At 31.7% G+C, this 19,990-nt stretch overlaps 1 protein-coding gene across 2 annotated transcripts; it reads right to left on the reverse strand.

The window, feature by feature from the left end:
* Nucleotides 1-566: 566 nt before the first annotated feature.
* Nucleotides 567-9,680, reverse strand: LOC143085162 (uncharacterized). 2 transcript variants are annotated; one of them, XM_076261366.1, is made up of 3 exons: nt 9,587-9,680; nt 5,034-6,333; nt 567-4,950 (listed from the first exon to the last, which is right to left on the reverse strand). In XM_076261366.1, the coding sequence occupies exons 2-3, from the start codon at nt 6,295-6,297 to the stop codon at nt 4,913-4,915; spliced, it is 1,302 nt and encodes a 433-aa protein (XP_076117481.1). In that variant the 5' UTR covers nt 6,298-6,333; nt 9,587-9,680; the 3' UTR covers nt 567-4,912. The 2 variants fall into 2 exon arrangements, with proteins under 2 accessions (XP_076117481.1, XP_076117480.1); XM_076261365.1 differs by having other exon boundaries at nt 567-6,333.
* Between the last annotated feature and the right edge of the window lie 10,310 nt (nt 9,681-19,990).

Here is a 19,990-nt window from a genome sequence, read left to right on the forward strand (position 1 = left end):
CCATGTTATACCATTATGCTTCCTCAAAATATGTGCAGTCATATGTTAAAGAATAATGAAATTTTGTTTTCAATCAGTCACTAAACCATGAGAAAAAGGTCAAGGACAATGGACATCTGACAGACAGAAAATTTGTAGCATAAGGTATATATTTAAAAGGTATAGTTTTAGAGGAAATCACCATAGGCAAATTGTAATACAAATGTACCTGTCTTGTATTCTGTGAGATAAAAACAGCATATAAAGACAAAGAGCCGTCAACAACAGCTGTTCCAGGTACACAATATGGTTGAATTTAACCAGTTTTACATGCATAAAAACATTCTCCTTTTCCTATTTAGATTACCCTGGTATGTCTTAAAAGTCTGAAGAGAGACATAAAGCAACAATTTTCAATATTTTGATCAGTTGAATTAGAAAATTGCGATTTAGAAATGTACATACCTTTTGAAGCGATGACAATTGCTACACTCAAGCACAACCGGAAAATCCTCTCACAGTTTTTATTGCGGAACCAATTGTTCTGCGTGTGTAGATTACCAGCCGTGTTTAAAGTAATTCAAGAATAACAACCAATATCTTTTATTGTCCCACATTGTGACATATAATATAAATATACAAAATACTAACACTAAAACAAGGGAATGTTGCTGGTGGATCTCAAAACTAACGTCTTGATCATACATTATATCCATACACAAATAACAAAATCTATATCACAGACGCATGTATGTTCTGTACAATATTTCTAACTGGTTTTAATGATACATTGTAAGGTAAATTGAAAAAATATTAACTTACTAATTAATGTATGCATATTTCAAAATCACAAAAATGATGTTACAAATTGGTACCGTTCATAAAAATTGCTGACATAATATATGCGTTTTAAATAATTCATTAGGTTGTGACTATCAAAGATTTCAGGTAAACAAATCATCATGAGAGCTTTAGAAGAGATTAAAAATTCAAGGAATTTCACTCAATGTCCTGCAAATAATAACATTAGTCTTTAAAAGACACTAAACAAATACTACAGATAGTATACCTGTATTAATATTGGTTTTGTAAATATTGTGGTTAAAGAAATATGGTGGTTAAGTACTATGAGTACCAGGTTATCTATTAAATTGATTGGCGTTTGGTAAAATGCAGAGAATAATGATGCTGAGAATTATTAAGAGTGAAATAAAATACTCAGTGTAATCATTCATGCAATGTTAGCTTCTGTTGCACAGTTTACAAATGGAAAGGGGGTAATATGCATACCTGCAAAACTCTTAAATGAAAATTTCAAAACACCAATTAATTAAAAAAAAACATTGGTGGCACAACACTTATGTTCAATATAAAACAAAGGATATGTGAACTTGTGGTATGATTTGCAATAAGAGCTGTCCATTAGAGCCTGTAGAACTTAAAATATCACCAGGTCATTTTTATGACCTTCAACGTTTGTTTTGTTTCTGGTTTTGTTATATACGAGTTTCAGCTGAGTAAATATTTGCAGACAATGACACAAAACATAACAAAAATATTTATAAAAATCCATATTTAGTAGAACCTAAACTTAACTATAATTTAAATCTATATTCAAATATATTCTTCCTAACAATGAAGAAAAATCCAGAGAAGAATTGCAATACTAGATTGCTCAATATATAATAGTAAAAATACAAAGAGACCGTGCCTTAGAACTTTATATATTTTGAAAATTCTGGATTTCAGATATGTTTAAACATTTAATGCATTATCCTTTTAATTACCAAAAAAATACAAGTTAGGAATATAAAAATAAAAAAATGTCCTGATACAAAAGGTGTACAATAAATATATGTACATATGAAGAACAACAATCACATAAATATTGTTCTCTTTTACTGGTGGTTAAAATACATGCATATGAAAATAGGAATAATCAAGACTGTGTTTGATATACAAATAAGACAGCCAATTCTTACTGATAAATTCACACCCTTAAGTTACCCTGGTTTTGATAGTTTGATTTGGGTAATCTTATACAGGTATAATTATGTTCAAATACAGCCATACATATACATTGTACATAACATAAAAATATTTCATGAGTATTAAGACAGATTATTTCAAATATTTTGTTCAAGATTGTTAGACAAATATCTAGAAATATCAAAGGGAAAAAGTTGAAAAAATTATGCTACTTATATAAGTATTTTCCACACATGCAGCATAAATAAATTTCAGTATAACATAGTATCACAGCATTGAAGTAATCAAATAAAACCAATGAGAAGTTAAAATTTTATAATTTACCAGTGTCATTACTGTTTGATTTCACAGAAAATCATCATTTTCACTAATTTTTCTTCTTTTAATCAGATTAAATAAGTGGCCAGTATTTCCCCAAATCACGTACATTTACGGAATGACTGTAATATTTTTTCTGTCTATGAAAAAATAACATAAAAAATTTGGTGCACACTGAATAACGCGTGTAGCGGGTTATTTAACAGTGTGCACCACTTTTTTTATGTTATTTTGAATAGACAGAAAAAATATTACAGTCATTTCTTATAATTTAATTCTAAATTCCATTTTAAACCGTAGAAAACCATGAAAAAACATTGATGACGTCGCGGTCACATGACTAAATTATGTCTATGGGCTCATAACAAAATAACGTCAGCCAATCAGAAGACGCGTTACATCCAAAATTAAATTATTTAAAAATACAGAGATACATCCAATTTGCCATTTACAAAGTACTTTTCATATTTAATGAACAAATTAGAAAAAAATGAAAAATGTTCCCACAAATAGATTTGACACAGATTAAAGATATATTACTAATCATAAATGTATAAGCAAAAAAATAACAATAACAATATAATACAATAAAGTATCAAAATAGATTTAAGAATAAATGCAACTATAAATATAATGTTAATAATACTATTAATAAATACATTTTTTTCAACAAATCAGATTATGTCCCTTTGAATTAATTTTGAAATCCAAAAAATTCTAAAATTTAAGATAACTTGTAATAATATATATATAACTCAAGGACATATATTAGATACGTCCTTGATATAACTACACCCTGAACACCAATTCATAATAGAAACAATGAGTATAAACTCAAATATATATGTTAAAAAGGATTGTATTGGTTGTTTTGAGTTATATATTCAGATCACCATTTTGAAGAAAAAAAAAATTCTGGTCAAGAAGATGACAAAAAAAATATTTCTGAATGCAAATCCCTCAATCCCCCCCAACCCCACCTGTACCTTAAGGTGAAAAAAATTGAAAAAAATATTCTGATTGATCACATTGAAAAAACTAAATAAATAGTTTGTACAAAAAAATAACTGGCCAAAAAAAAATCAACATTACTGCCTCATTGAAGTAAAATGTTTGCTCCCTAAATATAAATACAGTGTACAGTAATACCAGTCAATCATAGGCATAGCCAGAATGGTCAAGTAGTTATGATTGTAATATCATAAATAAAGAATTACAAAGGGAGATAAACCATGTACATCAACATTTCTACTATAAACACAATATATTAATATATAAAAATATACTATAAAAACTAAATATTCTTTTAACCATAAACAAAGGTGGGTTTTGCGTTTCTAATCTAATCACATATTTCATTCTTTTTCCAGATAGTATTTTTACATAATAAGTTTATTTCGTACCAACATAAAGTTTATGTACATGTGTATACCGGTACATGTATCATGTGCATAGACCTTTTTAAATTAAAAAAAAAACAATAGTGGATTTTCACCAAATAAAGACTAATTTGTGTGTTTTTCATCTTTTATTTCCCTTTCTCTTATCAAAACAATATATTGGTTATAAGGTAAAACTACCACCATTATGCTACTGTATACATTTAAGGTATAAACGGTTCAAAATCATTCTTCTTGTGTACTATAATGAACAAGTAAGGCCAACTAGATATTCCGAATTCAGTACATTTTAAACATTGACAAAAATAAATACATGTGAATAAAAGTAAACATATGCGACTAGCTGGCAAGACTCACATTAAAATATTGCTTTATCAATTCATCAATGAATAATAATACAAATATTTTTTATAGGAGACATGCAAAAAAAAAAGCTAACATACATAGATTTATATATAAACATGAGACTGTCATATGACTGATTTTGTCCATAAATATTTTATACATGTTACACAGCATAAAACAATTTGTATAAATATATAGCAATTATTGGGAAATTTGACCCATACCAAAAATTTTCTTTTTGTTTTCACTTCTTTCTCGAAATCAACATGTACAATATCACAACTCTTTTCATTCATAAACATATAAAGTTTTTTCCTATTTAGGTTTTTTTCTTATTCTTTTTTGCTTAAGATTTTCTCTCAAGATATTTCGACAATTTTACTAGCCACAGATACTAGGTACATGTAACCTAGCAATGTTAGCAATGCATTTAAAATGTTCAAGGGAGACTTGTAAATAGGCAGTATTTTGAAAATAACAGACAATTTTAAAGAAAATTAAATTGTCCATGAAATTGTACTGATATGAAAAGTAAAGACAACTATAATAGACAGTGTCAAGATAAAACCAAGAAGAGATGTGTAGCTTTGACTAAAAAAATATGTTTGTTTCTTTAACAAGATTGAAATTTCTTTCGTTTTTACCTATCAATGATAAATGATCTACATGATCTAGTACATGTAATCGTTTTTAATTTATAAACTGTTACGTTACTGTTTAGAAAGCATTTTTAATTGATAAGTTGTTTATCTACTGTTCTAGTTTTCTTCATTTGTTTTTCATTTATAAACTATTCAGCTACTGTTTTAGTAAGCATTTTCATTGATAAGCTGTTAAAATACTGCTTTGCCAATTATTTCATTGATAAAACTGTTTAACTACTATTTTGGTAAGCGTTTTTCATTGATAAACTGTTTAACTACTATTTTGGTAAGCGTTTTTTAATTGATAAACTGTTGATCTACTATTTTGGTAAGCGTTTTTCATTGATAAGCTGTTTACCTAATGTTGTTAAATGTTTCATTGTTCCTTTCCATAAAATATTCATCATTTCTGTAATATCCCCCCAGGCACTGACAGACATGTACTGTAACCTTTTGTTCCCACTGTAATCCTGTAGTCCCATATCTTTATTTAGGGTCATCCCTTCTAAAATCTGTTTGTATTGTGGATTATCAAGCTTCTCGAACATGACACTAAATAAGTAAGCATCATCAACAGGAATAAACGGAGTGTCAACTGAAATGCTGCGTAAAACTGGTACCAAATCTCCAGGAAATATGGCTGTATATCCAGAACAAGTTTTAGGGAATACGTCAGGATCTTTAATTGGATATGCAGATTCTGGAATGTTCCATTTACTATTCTTTGTCCTGACTACATGGCTGTTTTCTTTGTAATGACAAGCAACAAAATTCTCTTTCTCCCATACTTCTGAAATAAATTCTTCAACAAGCATGAATGGATTAACGAAAAAGTCATCATCCACTTTAACTATATATCTAGGTACTGGACTTGAGCAAAAATCAACAACCCATTGTAAAAATGTTAAAACTTTATAACTTAAATTTCTCTGATTATCTTCAAAATCTGTCTGAACAATATCCTTATGAGCCTCGCTTTCTTTGATAATTTTACTTTTCTCTTCTTCATTTGCTCCTTTTCCAAGAATAAAAACGACCCTTACAGTCAACTTTTTAAAATTTTCTGGATGAGCATAGGTTTGACGAATTGCCTTTCTATTTTTCTCATTGCTATTTTTGCTATGGATATAAAATAAAATATCTGTTTTTCCTTTGCAAATATTTTCCCCTTTTATAAAATATTTTGGTTGATTTGAGCTTTGAACACTAGGATCTTTTAAGAGTTCAGTTCGTTTAGGCCTCTCATCAAACCATTTATACACTTCATCTTCCTTATAGGTGCTATAAAATTCTCCTTCTTTCTTTCTTATAGATTCTTTCTTCAATTCTCTCTCTTGTTCTTTCTTTATTTCCTCTAATTCTTTCTGTACTTTTGCTTCTAAGTCAGGTTGCAGAAAGTCTGAATCTTCCAAAATATCTTTTTTGTTACTGTCTTTATGTATAGTTTCTTTCTCAAGACTTTTAGGAATGGTATTTATTGTGCTACTAATTTTATTAAGAGCATCTGTCCCTGATTTTCTATAGGCATAATGTATACTTAAAATACATGCCCAAATAATAACAAACATTAAAATGTTTTCTATTTTGGACAATGTAATAAATGATGTTCCTTTTCTTCCCATATTGTCATCTGTTGGTTATGATGAAATGTATATTATCTGAAAAATAGACAAAAAGTAGTTATACACACATGATCTTAAATAACACATACTGGACAAGAATTACTTGAGCTGGTGGTCATGTATGTAAATGAAACCGTAATGCTACATTTTAAATTAGTGAGATAAAATATTAAACAAAAAAATATATTTTCATTGGTGTTGTTTGCTTTGTTCAATAATAATAAAGTTTTACAAAATAACCTTCTTTTTTATTATGACATCAATTGTTTTCAATTTTGATGCAAAATTTTGAGAGAACTGGTGTGGTATTCATCTGCATGTTCAGTGACAGGGGTAATAATACAGCACAGCTAAAATAAATATGGCATAGTTGAAAGACTTCACTTTTTACAATAAAGATTGTACAAAATTTATTTTTATCAGCTTGCACCTCGTGAACTGTGTCATGTCCTTTTAATGGATGAAAAAAAAACACAATTTAACATCAGAAATTCAATTAATGTGCCTTGTATCATGTGTATGCAAGTACCTATTAATAAAATGGCAGACGTAATTATTCTAAAGGTTGTAGATAACCATTTATATCTATATTTTCTAAATTTTAAACAATTAAGTTATTTTTTCAATTAGGAATATTTAATACTATAAAGGTACCATGCACAGGGATCGGAGATACATTACGCAGTGTTTGAACAGGTTTGAATAACTATGTCTGCCATTTCCCAGATGGGAACTAGGTATAGTCAATTTGATGACCAAACACCCTACAAGGTCAAGTCATTAACACTCATAGAAATGTAAAGGCTGAATATTGTTATATAAACCCATTTGTCCTTATCTAAATAATTACTTATTAATTAGTGATGTACATGTACATATAAATTATGCAAAAGTAATTGTTGTAACATTTTCTCTGTAATTCTTAATGTAAGATAATACATTTTGTTGTATATACATTTGAAAACTGAATTCTTTGAATTTATGTTAACAGTTTGACAAATCTAGATGGGAGGGTGAAAAATTACTAGTAATAAATGTACATGATGTACATGTACGTATACCTCAACATTACATTTATGTATGTTCTCTATAACTATGTAATTGTAGTTTAATGAGAAATAAAGTATTCATATGTTTACTTGTCTCATAGTTGCTAGAATAGTACTTTTTCAAATGTATACACTTGTATAATCAAACTCTCAAACAATTAAACTTATTTATAAATCAAAATGTGTTAATAAATATCTTAAATGTACTGCATTTGAGTTTGATCACTGAATCCTCTTTTAAAAAAAAAAATCAGGCCAGTATTATATTACCCAGTATTACCCATTAATAACCAGGTTTTCCCAGTATTTCCCACTAGGCTGGGCAATACTCATAAAACCCGGGTTTGTGCCAACCCTGATTTGGTCCCGTCAGATTTGTACAATTCGGCCTAAGTTAATGGTTAATTTGTTCCAACTGATTTGTTCATTACTACTGGGACTTGACAATTTGTTCCTACTTTTTTTAATGCATATATGTCACAGTATATTATTGTATATCATGTATCATGTGTATTATAGTGAACAGTGCATTGCAAACGTATTTCATTTACATTTAATATACAATTGTTTGCTGTATATTTTAAATGAATGACTTTTCCTTTCATCAATTATCAATTTAGGTTGAAGGTGCTTATGATTGAATTTTAACAAAACAATGTGTTAAAAAAAGCAAAATTGAGTGATGTATATTTATTTATTCATAGTTATTTGGTCATACATTTTTCTTCAGCTGTCTTTGTTTTTTTTCCTGTTGTGAACCTGCATAATAATTTGAAACAATTTGCCTTGTGCAATAAAAACTATATTAAAACTCTTTTCCACAAGTTTATTGTTTTCTGTTTGGTATTAAATTAATAACTTGATTAAGATCCATTTTGTCATGTTTGTTACATCAGTACATCTGGTGATCCATTTAATTGGCAATTGCCATGAGCCCATGACAGTCATGACAGTAAGCAGCGTTTTTAACAGAACATCCATTGTTCAGTCAGAGCTTGTTTTATGACTTACAGAAATCACAAACTGCATTTACTATAAAAAATTGTTTTCATTTTCAGTCTTAGTCAGAAAATGACAGACTTGTTTATGTCTATTTATATCTATGAAAATACTTTATTTTAATTAGTGGCCAAAGTGCACCACCTATGACATCATAAAAATCTTTATTTTTTGGTATTGGGGAGGGTGTCACTGTGGGTGGGTGTGTTGTCTTGTAAAACTATGAAATAAAGAGCTATTTCTATCTCTTTTTATATTGTTCAATTCATACACGAGTCAGAGACATATGATATTATATGTCTATGTCTGAGTATACATTAAAAGTAACAGTTCAAATTCAAAGCTGTTTAAGTGTATCATATCTAGTTGCACTATTATATTAGTTCCTGTGTGAAAATAAAGTAAGACACTTTCAGATTTTACTGGCCCTTCAAAATTGAGAAGAAATTACCTCTTGGAATTGTAGTTATGTTTACACTATAAAAACATCTACATGTAATATCAACATTTATGAATGATAAAGAAAATTACTGTCCCATTTTATTGGATTTCAACATGAAACATTGTAAACTAAAAGCAATTTTGAGTTTCTTTAATCCCTGCTTTTTCTTTCTTTCCATAAATATTTTGGTTTTCAATTCTAGTGTAAATTTTGTATCATCAAAGATGTATTTTGTCACCTGGAATTGTTTTATTGTATTTGATCGTAAAACCCGGAATTATGATGGGCTTACATGTATCTGCCTTAGGAATCTTGACCAGTTTTGGTAATTTATCGACTTGCACTTGCAGTCCTCAGACAATATTTGCATTTTTTTAATTCAGGTAAAATATTTCTTGCTTAACACTTATCATGCTTATTGACTTATTGAAGTCATAATTTGTTTAAAATTAAAGGGAGACAAATCTTGAAATCTTCAGATTAAGACTTATGTCTAAGCTCTGACTGTATCACCTTCTATATACTATTTTACTTTTTTTGACTTGTGAAAAATGTTGTTTGTGTTGTATTTATATTACTCCATATACAGTTAATTTATATATCGTGTAATATCTATCGTATCTTGGGATCATATTGATTTTTGGGAGTTCTCTTCAGAGAAATCGTTGAACCGATTGACTGCTTCTTGTTGAAAATCGAGTAATGAAAATTTATTCGTTGGGATCCTTAAAACGAGTGATACCCTGTCATTGTGGTATTAACTTAACGTGTGGAAATACTGTAAATAAACTGAAAATACCGTATGATTTGGTCAAGAAAGGAAGAAATGTTGAAAAAACTTTTGTTCATTGATGTTGTTTTTTTTCCCCGGAAACAAGTCCATGCATCTAGAGCACAAACCAATTACGGTGAAAGTTTACGATTATTGGTTCATTGTATGAGGGTCTTGTTGGGGTATACAGAATAGATGAAATATTTAACAGAACAAAAAAAAAAGAGAAAACATCTTGTAAAGTATAGATTAGCATTTTTTAGAATAATTAATTCAAAAATAAAATAGTTTTAGCATGGTAGACTAGTATTGTGGTATATTTACTCTATGTAGGCCAGCTACTCCTTATTTTACATTAAAAAATAATTTTTAACAGAAATTTTTTTAAAATTTTAGTGCTTCATATATATATATGTTTTGGTAGTTTGCAAGTTACATGTATATGCTATTTGCTTAGAGTTAATTTTTGGTGCTGCTTTTTATTATTTATTGCATGCTGCATGCCTTGTTTTATTTGTTATTGCATATGTTTTTACATTCGGTGAAAAGCTCATTAGAGCTTATGTTTGTATTGTTTGTCAATTAGTACTGCAACCAGAGTTCATTTTTTAAAACTTTAATGGTCCGGAAGAACACACACCTTAATTATATATCGATGGAAAGAGGAAAACTTGTACAATCAGAAAAGTTGGGTCGTAAAAATCCAGAGTGGTCACAATTTTGTGAAATTGAGGTCAAAGGTCAGACCTAAAAATATCAATATTTCAACCACAATGACAAAAAGGAGAAATAGTCTATTTATTCAATAGAATGCTACAAAAACGATTCAATCATAAGCATATGCTATAACGATGTTAAAACGACAAATTTGACTACTTATATGAAGAGCTGCCATTACAAAATGGCGTTGATTTGGAACCTTCTGATTTTTTTCCATTTAAGACATAACAAAAGAAGAAGTGGCCTTGACCTTTTCACATCCATAAACTTTCATATTGTGTATAGTATTTCACTATAGTATATTACAGAATTATTTTTTAAAGTTTAAAACACCACTTTATCAAATTATTTCAATATTTTTTCTATCTTTGAAAAAAACTAAATTCAAGCGCTGAAACAGTGTTTTTAATTTTGCATCTTAAAGGTTGTGTATTTTGTGAAAATTAGTATCTAGTTATTATAGATAAATACATATTGCGTTTTTGCAAAGTCTGGACAGAGCAGTTATAACACAAAATATACTATAGTCACCCGAGGCGAATGCGAGGTCCCTTTTTTATAACAACAAGTTAGGCGCAGGACAGAGTTTGTGAGTACAAATGCTATCTGGAGCGTAAATACCGTCATGATTCGGTCAAACTCGTCAGATATAGTCTTACCTTTGCATAGGAAACACAAAAGAAATGTGAGTACAAAGTTTCGATCAATGTTCGTGACCCCTATTCCCATATGCATATGCATGATGTATCTGCACTGCCAATCCCAAATGTAATGGGGCAAATGTTGCTACATGTACAGTAACGATTGATTTTGTAATAGCCATACGTTTACGAATTTTTTTTATCTTTAGGGAGAATATACGGTTCAGAAGCGCCTTTGTTTTATTTTTCATCAATTAACTAACAAATGAATTTTTGAGCCTATAGGCTCCGTGTTGAAGACCGGACCGTGACCTTTAATGTTAGCATTGGCACTCATATCACAACTTCCTATATCTATTAACAAGCTATGCGGGCATCATTTCCATAGAAATACCAAAACGAGGACATAGCTCATAAGAGCACTGGTGGCAGGGTGAAGTAATTGTTCTTCTTTTAATGTATCCCTGATATTTTCAGACACACCTTCAGACACACCTTGGTGTAATTCTGAAAGTCTTAACATAGACTTCAATTTTCCTGCAGCAGATATGGCATCCCCTAAATTGAGTTCAGAGCTAAACTCTAAATTTCATATCCCTTGGCCCCACTGTGTCTGAATTGTAAGGTGTCACAATATCTAGTTAGTTCTGGAGTTTGGCAGTTCGGTAAGCATCAGAGACAATTTTGGATAAAATTGATCGGTATATATAGAGGATGTGCTACATGAGAAAGGCTTTTTCTTATGGAAGAACAAATCACATCACTAACAATCGTTATTAATGAACTGATAGCACGTTCAAATTCTAATTTTTCAGAAACTGTTTTACTCAATTGCACAGGTGTTGACTTCAATAAGTACTTGGTTATGCATGGATACATGATTACTCACATTAATAAGCACAACTTAAAAGACTGTCAACACGTTTAAAGGACTCAGTTTTGCGTAGTTTTCTGTTGTTGTTTTTTAAGGTTTTTCTTTTACACAAAAACCCTGTTTTCATATCCAAACTACAAGGAAGAAACTGAGCGCGAGATCGTATAAAAGTTTCAGGTTGTGAGGATACATGTCGATTAGTTTGATCACATATATGGATTTCTGTTGTTTCTAATTTAAAGTTCCCCAAGGGTCACTTGGTCTTCCCCCGACCGGCAGTAAAACGAAGTGGGGCGTCCGTTTGGCTGTGCGGGATGTGTATCAATTTCGCAGTCACGTCCGGTCAGAATGGGGACGTTAAATCCGATGCCTCGTGTAAAGGGAGTGTCACGTTCTTTGCACGTTAAAAACCCTTGCATCAACTCTTTGAGGGGTCCGTAGGTGGCATGTTGCAATGGACAATTTCTGTCCCAATCCAATATACCATCATTTTCCATTGGCAGTCTAAATTTTGCCGATCATCATCCCGAATGGCCTCTATTATGACAAAACCTACCTATTGTTTTTATTGTTAACTTGTTCTCATCCTGAACATGCATGAAATATTTGCCACTGGACGTTAAGCAACCAACAATCAATCAATCAATCTAATTTAAAGATGCACACCAAGTTTGCAATCTGGTGCAAGTCTCATAACATCACTGATGATTCGCCCACGGAAAGCAGAATTTCAAGAGAAGTTGGTTTTAGCATCACCTTGTCACACACCAAATCTCTGCTAAACTTCAATAGTACTTTTCCCCCGACCACTTGCATGCATATTAATTGCTCTGAGGTTAAACATTGACATACAATGTATTTTCACACAATGTCAACTATATTATTATCCGGAAAAACCTCTTATCCGAAGGATTTGGTTAACTTATATATAAAGTCAAAATTTTATTAACAAAAATATAACTTTTTTACAGAAAATACACGAAAGAACTACTATATATATTCAAATCACTCAAAAATAAATTAACTTCTCCTACAAAATCTACTTAATCACATCGAAACTATCAAATTGATTGTGAAGGAAAATATAAATGGTGGAGCTGTTTGACGGATAGGAAATTTCCGTAATAAAAAAGGTACAAATGATGTTTTTATTTTTGAGTTTTTGACAAAATTGTTTGGAATTTGCCGAACAAAATTTGCATGCAGTATCGCAATAATATGTTTTGTCCTCTCAAATGTCAAATACTGTTTTTGAATCATATGTTTTCTTGTTTTCAAAGAAAAACGCGTTAAATTTCTATCTAAAAAATCAGCCAACTTTAAGTTTGAAAGTTTTACTTGGAGATGGTATTATATTTATGTCTTCATCATTCCGATGATCCTTGATGATTTGTGCATAGAAAATATTTACGAAAATAGCGGGAAATTTAACCAAAAAATATATTTTTGGATTTTAAGGTAACTACCCAAAACCGTAAATTGAGGGGTACCCCTATTAAAGGGATAAACTACAAAAATGTGACCATAGAAACTTTTTACGACCCGACGGAAATTAAAATATAGATATTATTCTATCATTTAAAACAATTTGCAGCCGTGTGTTATTCCGGACCATTAAACTCGTTAACTAAGCGTCTTTTTCGATGTCAGTTGCAGTACTAAATATATGCCGAATCCAAATAAAGTTTTACTTACTTACTTACCTGATATCAGATTATGGCTGAACTGAACAACAAACAATTAATCAAATGAAACTATAATTTATTTACAAATGTACAATAATTGCATGAATTTAAACAAAGTCGGATATAAACAGGAGTCAGAAAACTGTCTTAAATGAAGTTCAAAAATAAAGTAATTTCAAATGTAAAATGAAAAATAGAGTGTTCCCAGAGTTAGTCTTTTAAGTAAAATAAAGTAAATTTGCTTCGCGTTGTGTTTTAAAGTAGTAGTCCGGCCGATCGGTGAAAAAATTGCTCAAATAATGAGGAAAGCACCAATTTTTGCATGATGGTACATTTTTGTGTACTGAGCAATATTAGCTATGGACCCACCCTCAAAATTCAATATGGCGGCTTATTTCAAGATGGCTGCCGTACGTTCTAAAATATTTTCCAGGATTGCACAAACCACAGTGGATTTGATGCTTGGTGCACAAAGATCAACATATTTGAATGACTTGGTGTACTTAGCAAGATTTTGCTTTGATCAATTTTTGAAATACAAAATGGCCGCCTTGAAAAATAAGCAAATATTCATTATTGAGAATTGACCTAAATATAAGCATTTTATTTATGTATAGTGTCATTTGGTATATGTCCCAGTTCTGTCCTTTGTGATTTTGCCTTGCTTGTCATTTCATACACACAGTAGTAGCTTTCATAAAAAGCTGCAGTAGTAGCTTTCATTAAAAGCTGCACTATTTGTTGTCTTGGGTCACACATAAAAGCTGTGATTTGGGATTTATCTGCCTTAAGATATTATTCTGTGCCTATCTTATCTCTTGGGTCGCAATGTTTTGCAATTTGAGACATTAAACTGTGAATTGAGAATCAGTTAAACACATATCAGTGAAATGGCAGGAATTGAGGACAACAAGGACAAGAACATTGAAATGGCAGAAACTGAATCACTTGGGGATATGGAGAAACCCACAGCTGAAGACGCTTTAACAGAGGACAGCTCAGAAATGACTATCAAACAATTGTACCAAAACTATTTAGCAGATAGAAAATCAAATGCTCAAAAAACAGCTGAGATTTACCGCAATATAAAACAGAGCAAAGCACGAATATATAAAATATGTGTTAATCTCATTACATTTCAAGCTGAACAGATAGTTATCAAAAGTACCAGGATTATAATTTTATACGCCAGACGCGCGTTTCGTCTACATAAGACTCATCAGTGACGCTCAGATCAAAATAGTTAAGAGGCAATGACTATTAATAACAAACAGATGAAAGCAATATCTCAGCAACTTCAGCATTCTGAAGACAGGATAGACCACAAGGCTAGTAATAACTGCTTGGCGGAATTGATGGTCAGACCAATAAGATATTCAATATTGTGGTGAGACGAATGGACAAGCTGACAACAACTGAGGAAGAAGACACAGTTCTATTAAAAGTGCATTTGAACAGCAGGGTACCTTCCAACAACTGGCATCTGTTGTAAATGAATCAGTGGACAATCGAAATAAAGAAGTTAATATTTCGGCAATGGACACATCATCTAAGCCAAAATTTGACCTTAGCCAGTACAACGCAAGTTTACCAAAAGTACACCACAAAATCCATGCCGTGGGTCTTTCCCCAATTGTAGTTCGCATGAACCATAAACCGCGCAAACTCTGTTGAAGGTGTCAGCACCTTAAGTCAAAAGTCCTATGTCAGGGCCCTTGGCCCTGCATGAGACAGTTCAAATTGTTCCACAACAATCAACGCGTTCTATTTGAAAAAGAGAATATCTATTTTATTCTCTTTTTAGTGTGGTTTCAAATTCGGTAAACAAAAAGATTGTCAACGTTTATTGTAAAAAACATCTTTATTTGAAGAAGGCAAGGCGATTCAGTTGCTAAAAATTAGTGAAAATTTATCCAGAATTACACCTGATGTTAACTTTATATTCATGCAGCAACAAAAAATGATGAAAGTCCTTGCTATAACATACATTAAAATGTAAACATTGAAATTATTCCTCATCTATGATCATAATGAATTTAAAAAAAATGAAAATGGGGAAATATCCCCGGAATAAAAAGACCTTTATACTGGGGAAATATCTCCAGAACAAAGACCTTCAGACTGGGGAAATATCCCCACTTTTCTTCAAAGATAATTTTAAGTTTAAGAAGTGTGTGTTAGTAACTGTAATTAACATCATAAATAAAGTGGGGAAATATCCCCAAATTAAATATGACTTTCAATATGGTGATAAAAGAATTCGAAATGGGGAAATTTCCCCATTAAATTACAAGTAGTGGGAAAACATCTATACAGGAAGACAACACATACGTGAACACTAAACAATATTGGGGAAATTTCCCCACATGAAAATAATCTTTAAAACAGGCTGTGTAATTGGTCATTTTCTATGTCGAAGAAATAAACAATAAACACGGAATGGGGAAATGTCCCCATTATGTGAATTTATCCATTTCTACAGCATTTTGCAAAGATTTACATTCCGTCTAAAAACGAAATACGAAATAAAAGATGAATCTTGGTGATTATGTTGGCTTCGCACTATCCAGCGGGAAATAAATATGCATATTTAGGACAAAAACAAGTTAATGTAACATGAAAAATAACTTTACTTTACACTTGAACCACACGCTGAGTCGGATTTTTAACAAGCTAATTCATAAAGGAGGAGTAAAAGATACCAGTGGGACATTCAAACTCATAAATCGAAAGCAAACTAACGCCATGGCTACAAAAGAAAAGACAAGCAATAGTGAAGAAGAAACGTCAAAGAAATTAAAACCTACAAGCAACACGAATCCCACCAAAAGCCGGGGGTGATCTCGGCAACTCCGAAAGGGAAGAAAATACTGCTTCACATGTGACAACTGCCATGTTGTTCATAAGATAACAGTCCACCGAAACGGACATAGCATTATCACTTCGAGCCAATCAATCCTTTGATCAAACTCCTTCATGCTGCGTGCAAAGCGGAGAAGCAACAAATACAAATTCTAAAGTCTCCGTTTTCATCCAGCCGGGTTCTAACCTACGACCTCTCGCACTCTTGTACTGTTGCTGTTGAAACCATATGTTGTTCAATTGCTAGGTAAAATAGCCACAAAAAATATGATAACTCGTGTATATAACAAATCAAATCAAAAACGAAAATGACTTCTATTAGTTCCTGTATTATAGAATAAAATATATGTTTCGTTTGACATATATAGCCATATATGGTGCGTCTAGTTGTCATGTTCTTCGTATTTCCTGAAAATACAAAAAAATCGACTTTAAATGTTGTTGATTGATGAACAAAGAAAATCAAATAAATATTATAAAGTAGTCAATTACCGATTTCAAGTTGAGTTTGCTAATAAAACGTCCAGATGTTTTGCTCAAATGAAAAATATTTAATTTGAAAAGAAGAAAAATATTTAGTTTTCTCATTAATATTAGCAAGCAAAGACAACGCGTTTGACTTAACTTATTAAAAAATACTTTGAAATCAGTTGAACTAAAAGAATTCTATAAGCAATATATCATATGCCAACTCCCCCTATGCATATTTTGAATATTCAAACAAACTAAAATATGTCCGTTTTTTTGTAATAACAAACAGTGGTAATGAATGCCACCGGTAACGGCATTGAACAAAATCGTCATTGCTCCTCCAAATGCCACTGTAACAAGAACTGTACAATAGCGTACCTTTTTTGCCTTTCTTCTGCTTTTTCAATTCAGGTCTGGTTTTGTCTTGTTCACTTTGTTTTCTTTTTCTTTTCTGGGTAATCTGTATCTATGATAGAAAAATACTAATGTTCTACTAGTATATAAGGTGTAACAGATCAATATCAAATGTATTATTGCATAGGAGAAATCGGTTTTTTAATTAATATTAATTATCCACTAATATTTGACTTGAAGTGTATATTTCTGAATGTTTTATTACTAAATTTAGAAATTATGACGAAAATAGGGTTTACACTTCTCCAGGCAAAAAGGCCATAGCATATTAATGCATCCCTTTTATTAACCTGTACGATAAAAAAAATATGTACTCGCTATAGAATAGAAAAACAGTAAGTTATAAAAGGAGTGTGTGCGTTTTGTGGTTTTTGTGGTTTCGTAAGAATATAACAATCCCTTGTGTTTTTGTGGGTTCTTGTTGCTTAGTCTTTGGTTTTTTATGTTGTGTTTTGTGTACTATTGTTGGTCTGTTGTCCGATTATTTTCGACTTATGAGTTTGAATTTTCTTCTGGTATCATTTGCCTCTCTTTTAAGGAGGTCTGTTCCTAATGATGATGATTTAAAGTAAGCTCCTCGTGTTTAAAAGCAATCTGTATTCAAAACACTCTGCCTTCTTTATACGGATAACAACAAAATATTCAAACATTTTGTCAGGAATCTGAGGTTCAGTAGATGTCGTTTGTTGATGTGGTTCATAAGTGTTTCTCGTTTCTCGTTTTTGATATTGATTAGACCTTAGGTGTTCCCGTTTTAATGGTTTTACGGTAGTCACTTTCGGCTCTTTACAGCATGCTGTTCGGTAGGAGCCAAGGCTCCGTGTTGAAGACCTTCTTTTATACCTATAATGTTTGTTTTTTTTACAAATTGGGACCTGGATGGAGAGTTGTCTCATTGGTACACATTTGTTTCAACTGTCTAAACACTGTCTAAATTTCACGACTTGGGATGACAGTTTTAGTACATACAATTATTTGATTTGCCGTAAATTTGAATCTTGAATGAGATTATGGGAAAATTTCCCCAATTTGAAGTCAACAATATCTAATAGGAACATGATGAGATTATGGGGGAAATTACCCCAAAGTGTAGTCAACAATATCTGATATGAACATGATGAGATTATGGGGAAATTTCCCCAATTGATAGTCAACAATATTTTCTATAATTTGAACATGATGAAATTATGGGGAAATTTCCCCATTTGATAGTCAGCAATATTAAACCTTGTATTTTCCAATTAATAATTAATCTTATCGTGGGGATTTCCGCATTCTGATGTTTTTGATTGTAGATGTGAATGTGGGGATATTTCCCCATTCTAATGTTATTGGTTTTATATGTGTAGTGTATGTAGGGAATTTCCCCACTGGTACGTTTTTCAATTCAAGAAGACTATTTTTCTTCATTGAGTGGGGAGATTTCCTCAAATTTGATAAAATCATGTAAGCGCATTTCCATTATCTTATAGATTTGTTGACAAAAAGTGTTTATTTCAATTCACATCGTCAACCGAATTTGAAACCATCAAAAAAAGAGAATAAAATAGAAATTCTCTTTTTCAAATAGAATGCGTTAATCTCCATTTAAGAACATACTATAAACCTCTAGTACTAATCAAGGATACCAGCATAAGGCTTATGTGTCGTCTTACGCACACTTACCATCTACTATGAGTCAATAATATTTGGTTCAGAGCAGCACACCATTACAGAAACAATTGGCTGCAGGTGGATTCTATCAAGTTTCTCCAATGTTGAATGCATTGCCTACTGACGGTATCATCCCCGTCGAGTCAATGGCAAATTCCACATTCATCACTCCAATTATGACAACCTCGTCCGCTTCTGGAGGTCTAATATGCTTCCCATAACAGCAAGTTGACTCCATTGACCGATCCAGGAAAAGGGCAGAGGAAACAAAAAGAGTGTGGCAACACCTTTTATTCAGACTCTTCACTGGAGAGAGAATATACCCAATGGCAAGAAAATATTCGTGCAAGGGACCGGAGCCGAAGCCCACAGCTGCCAAAAATGCAAAAACTCAATTAAAGAGGTTCCATCACTTGGGAGGCGTTCCTTTGCCAATTTGAACGAAATGCCGGTAGATCACAATAGGAAACCAGGAAAAATGTGTGTAGGCCCCAGATTGCCAAGCCGATCTTGGCTTTGAGTACGCTAACATGGTAAACACAGATGATGATTCCAAGGCCTTAAAAAAACAATCATTTGGAGCAGCGCTTCAGCAAGAAAGACGATAAAACCAGTTTGGAACCAAAACATTCCGTCGAGGATGTAAAGACAAAGATTCTTCAAGACATGTAATAGAGAGGAACCCAGAAACATTCAACAAGGCGTTAAAACAATTGAAAACCTCAAAAGCAAACCAGATGGCGATATATGGATAAAAAAAGTGCCAATTATGACCATCGACAAGTCTACTTTGCTGATGTCGCAGTATCACCGACCGATAAAGAAAATATGAGCAGTCCTTTGGATTATGAGTTGCATAACCTCACACAAATTGTCACAAAACTAGCTGATGTTATGCTTTCAACTAATCAGCATAACTTTGGATTGGCCGATCAATATAATCTCGGTTCTTCTGATAAAAAATCATGGAAGATCACCTGTTCAATGGAAGATCACCTGATCAATATAAACGTTGAAGATCTCTTGAGCAATACAATCGCGGTAAATCGGCAGATGATGTACACATAAGCTTAATGCCTATCGATCAGCAACACCCCCACTAAGCTAGAGA

The sequence above is a fragment of the Mytilus galloprovincialis genome, chromosome 8 (assembly GCF_965363235.1).
Source record: "Mytilus galloprovincialis chromosome 8, xbMytGall1.hap1.1, whole genome shotgun sequence".
NCBI classification, from domain to species: domain Eukaryota; kingdom Metazoa; phylum Mollusca; class Bivalvia; order Mytilida; family Mytilidae; genus Mytilus; species Mytilus galloprovincialis.

Excerpts from the sequence above, each read along its gene's own strand:
- LOC143085162 (XM_076261366.1), bottom strand. The coding sequence starts at position 6,297 with ATGGGAAGAAAAGGAACATCATTTATTACATTGTCCAAAATAGAAAAC. Across the intron at positions 4,951-5,033 it reads GAAACATTTAACAACATTAG|TTAAACAGTTTATCAATGAA; the intron begins GTAAACAGCTTA and ends CCAAAATAGTAG.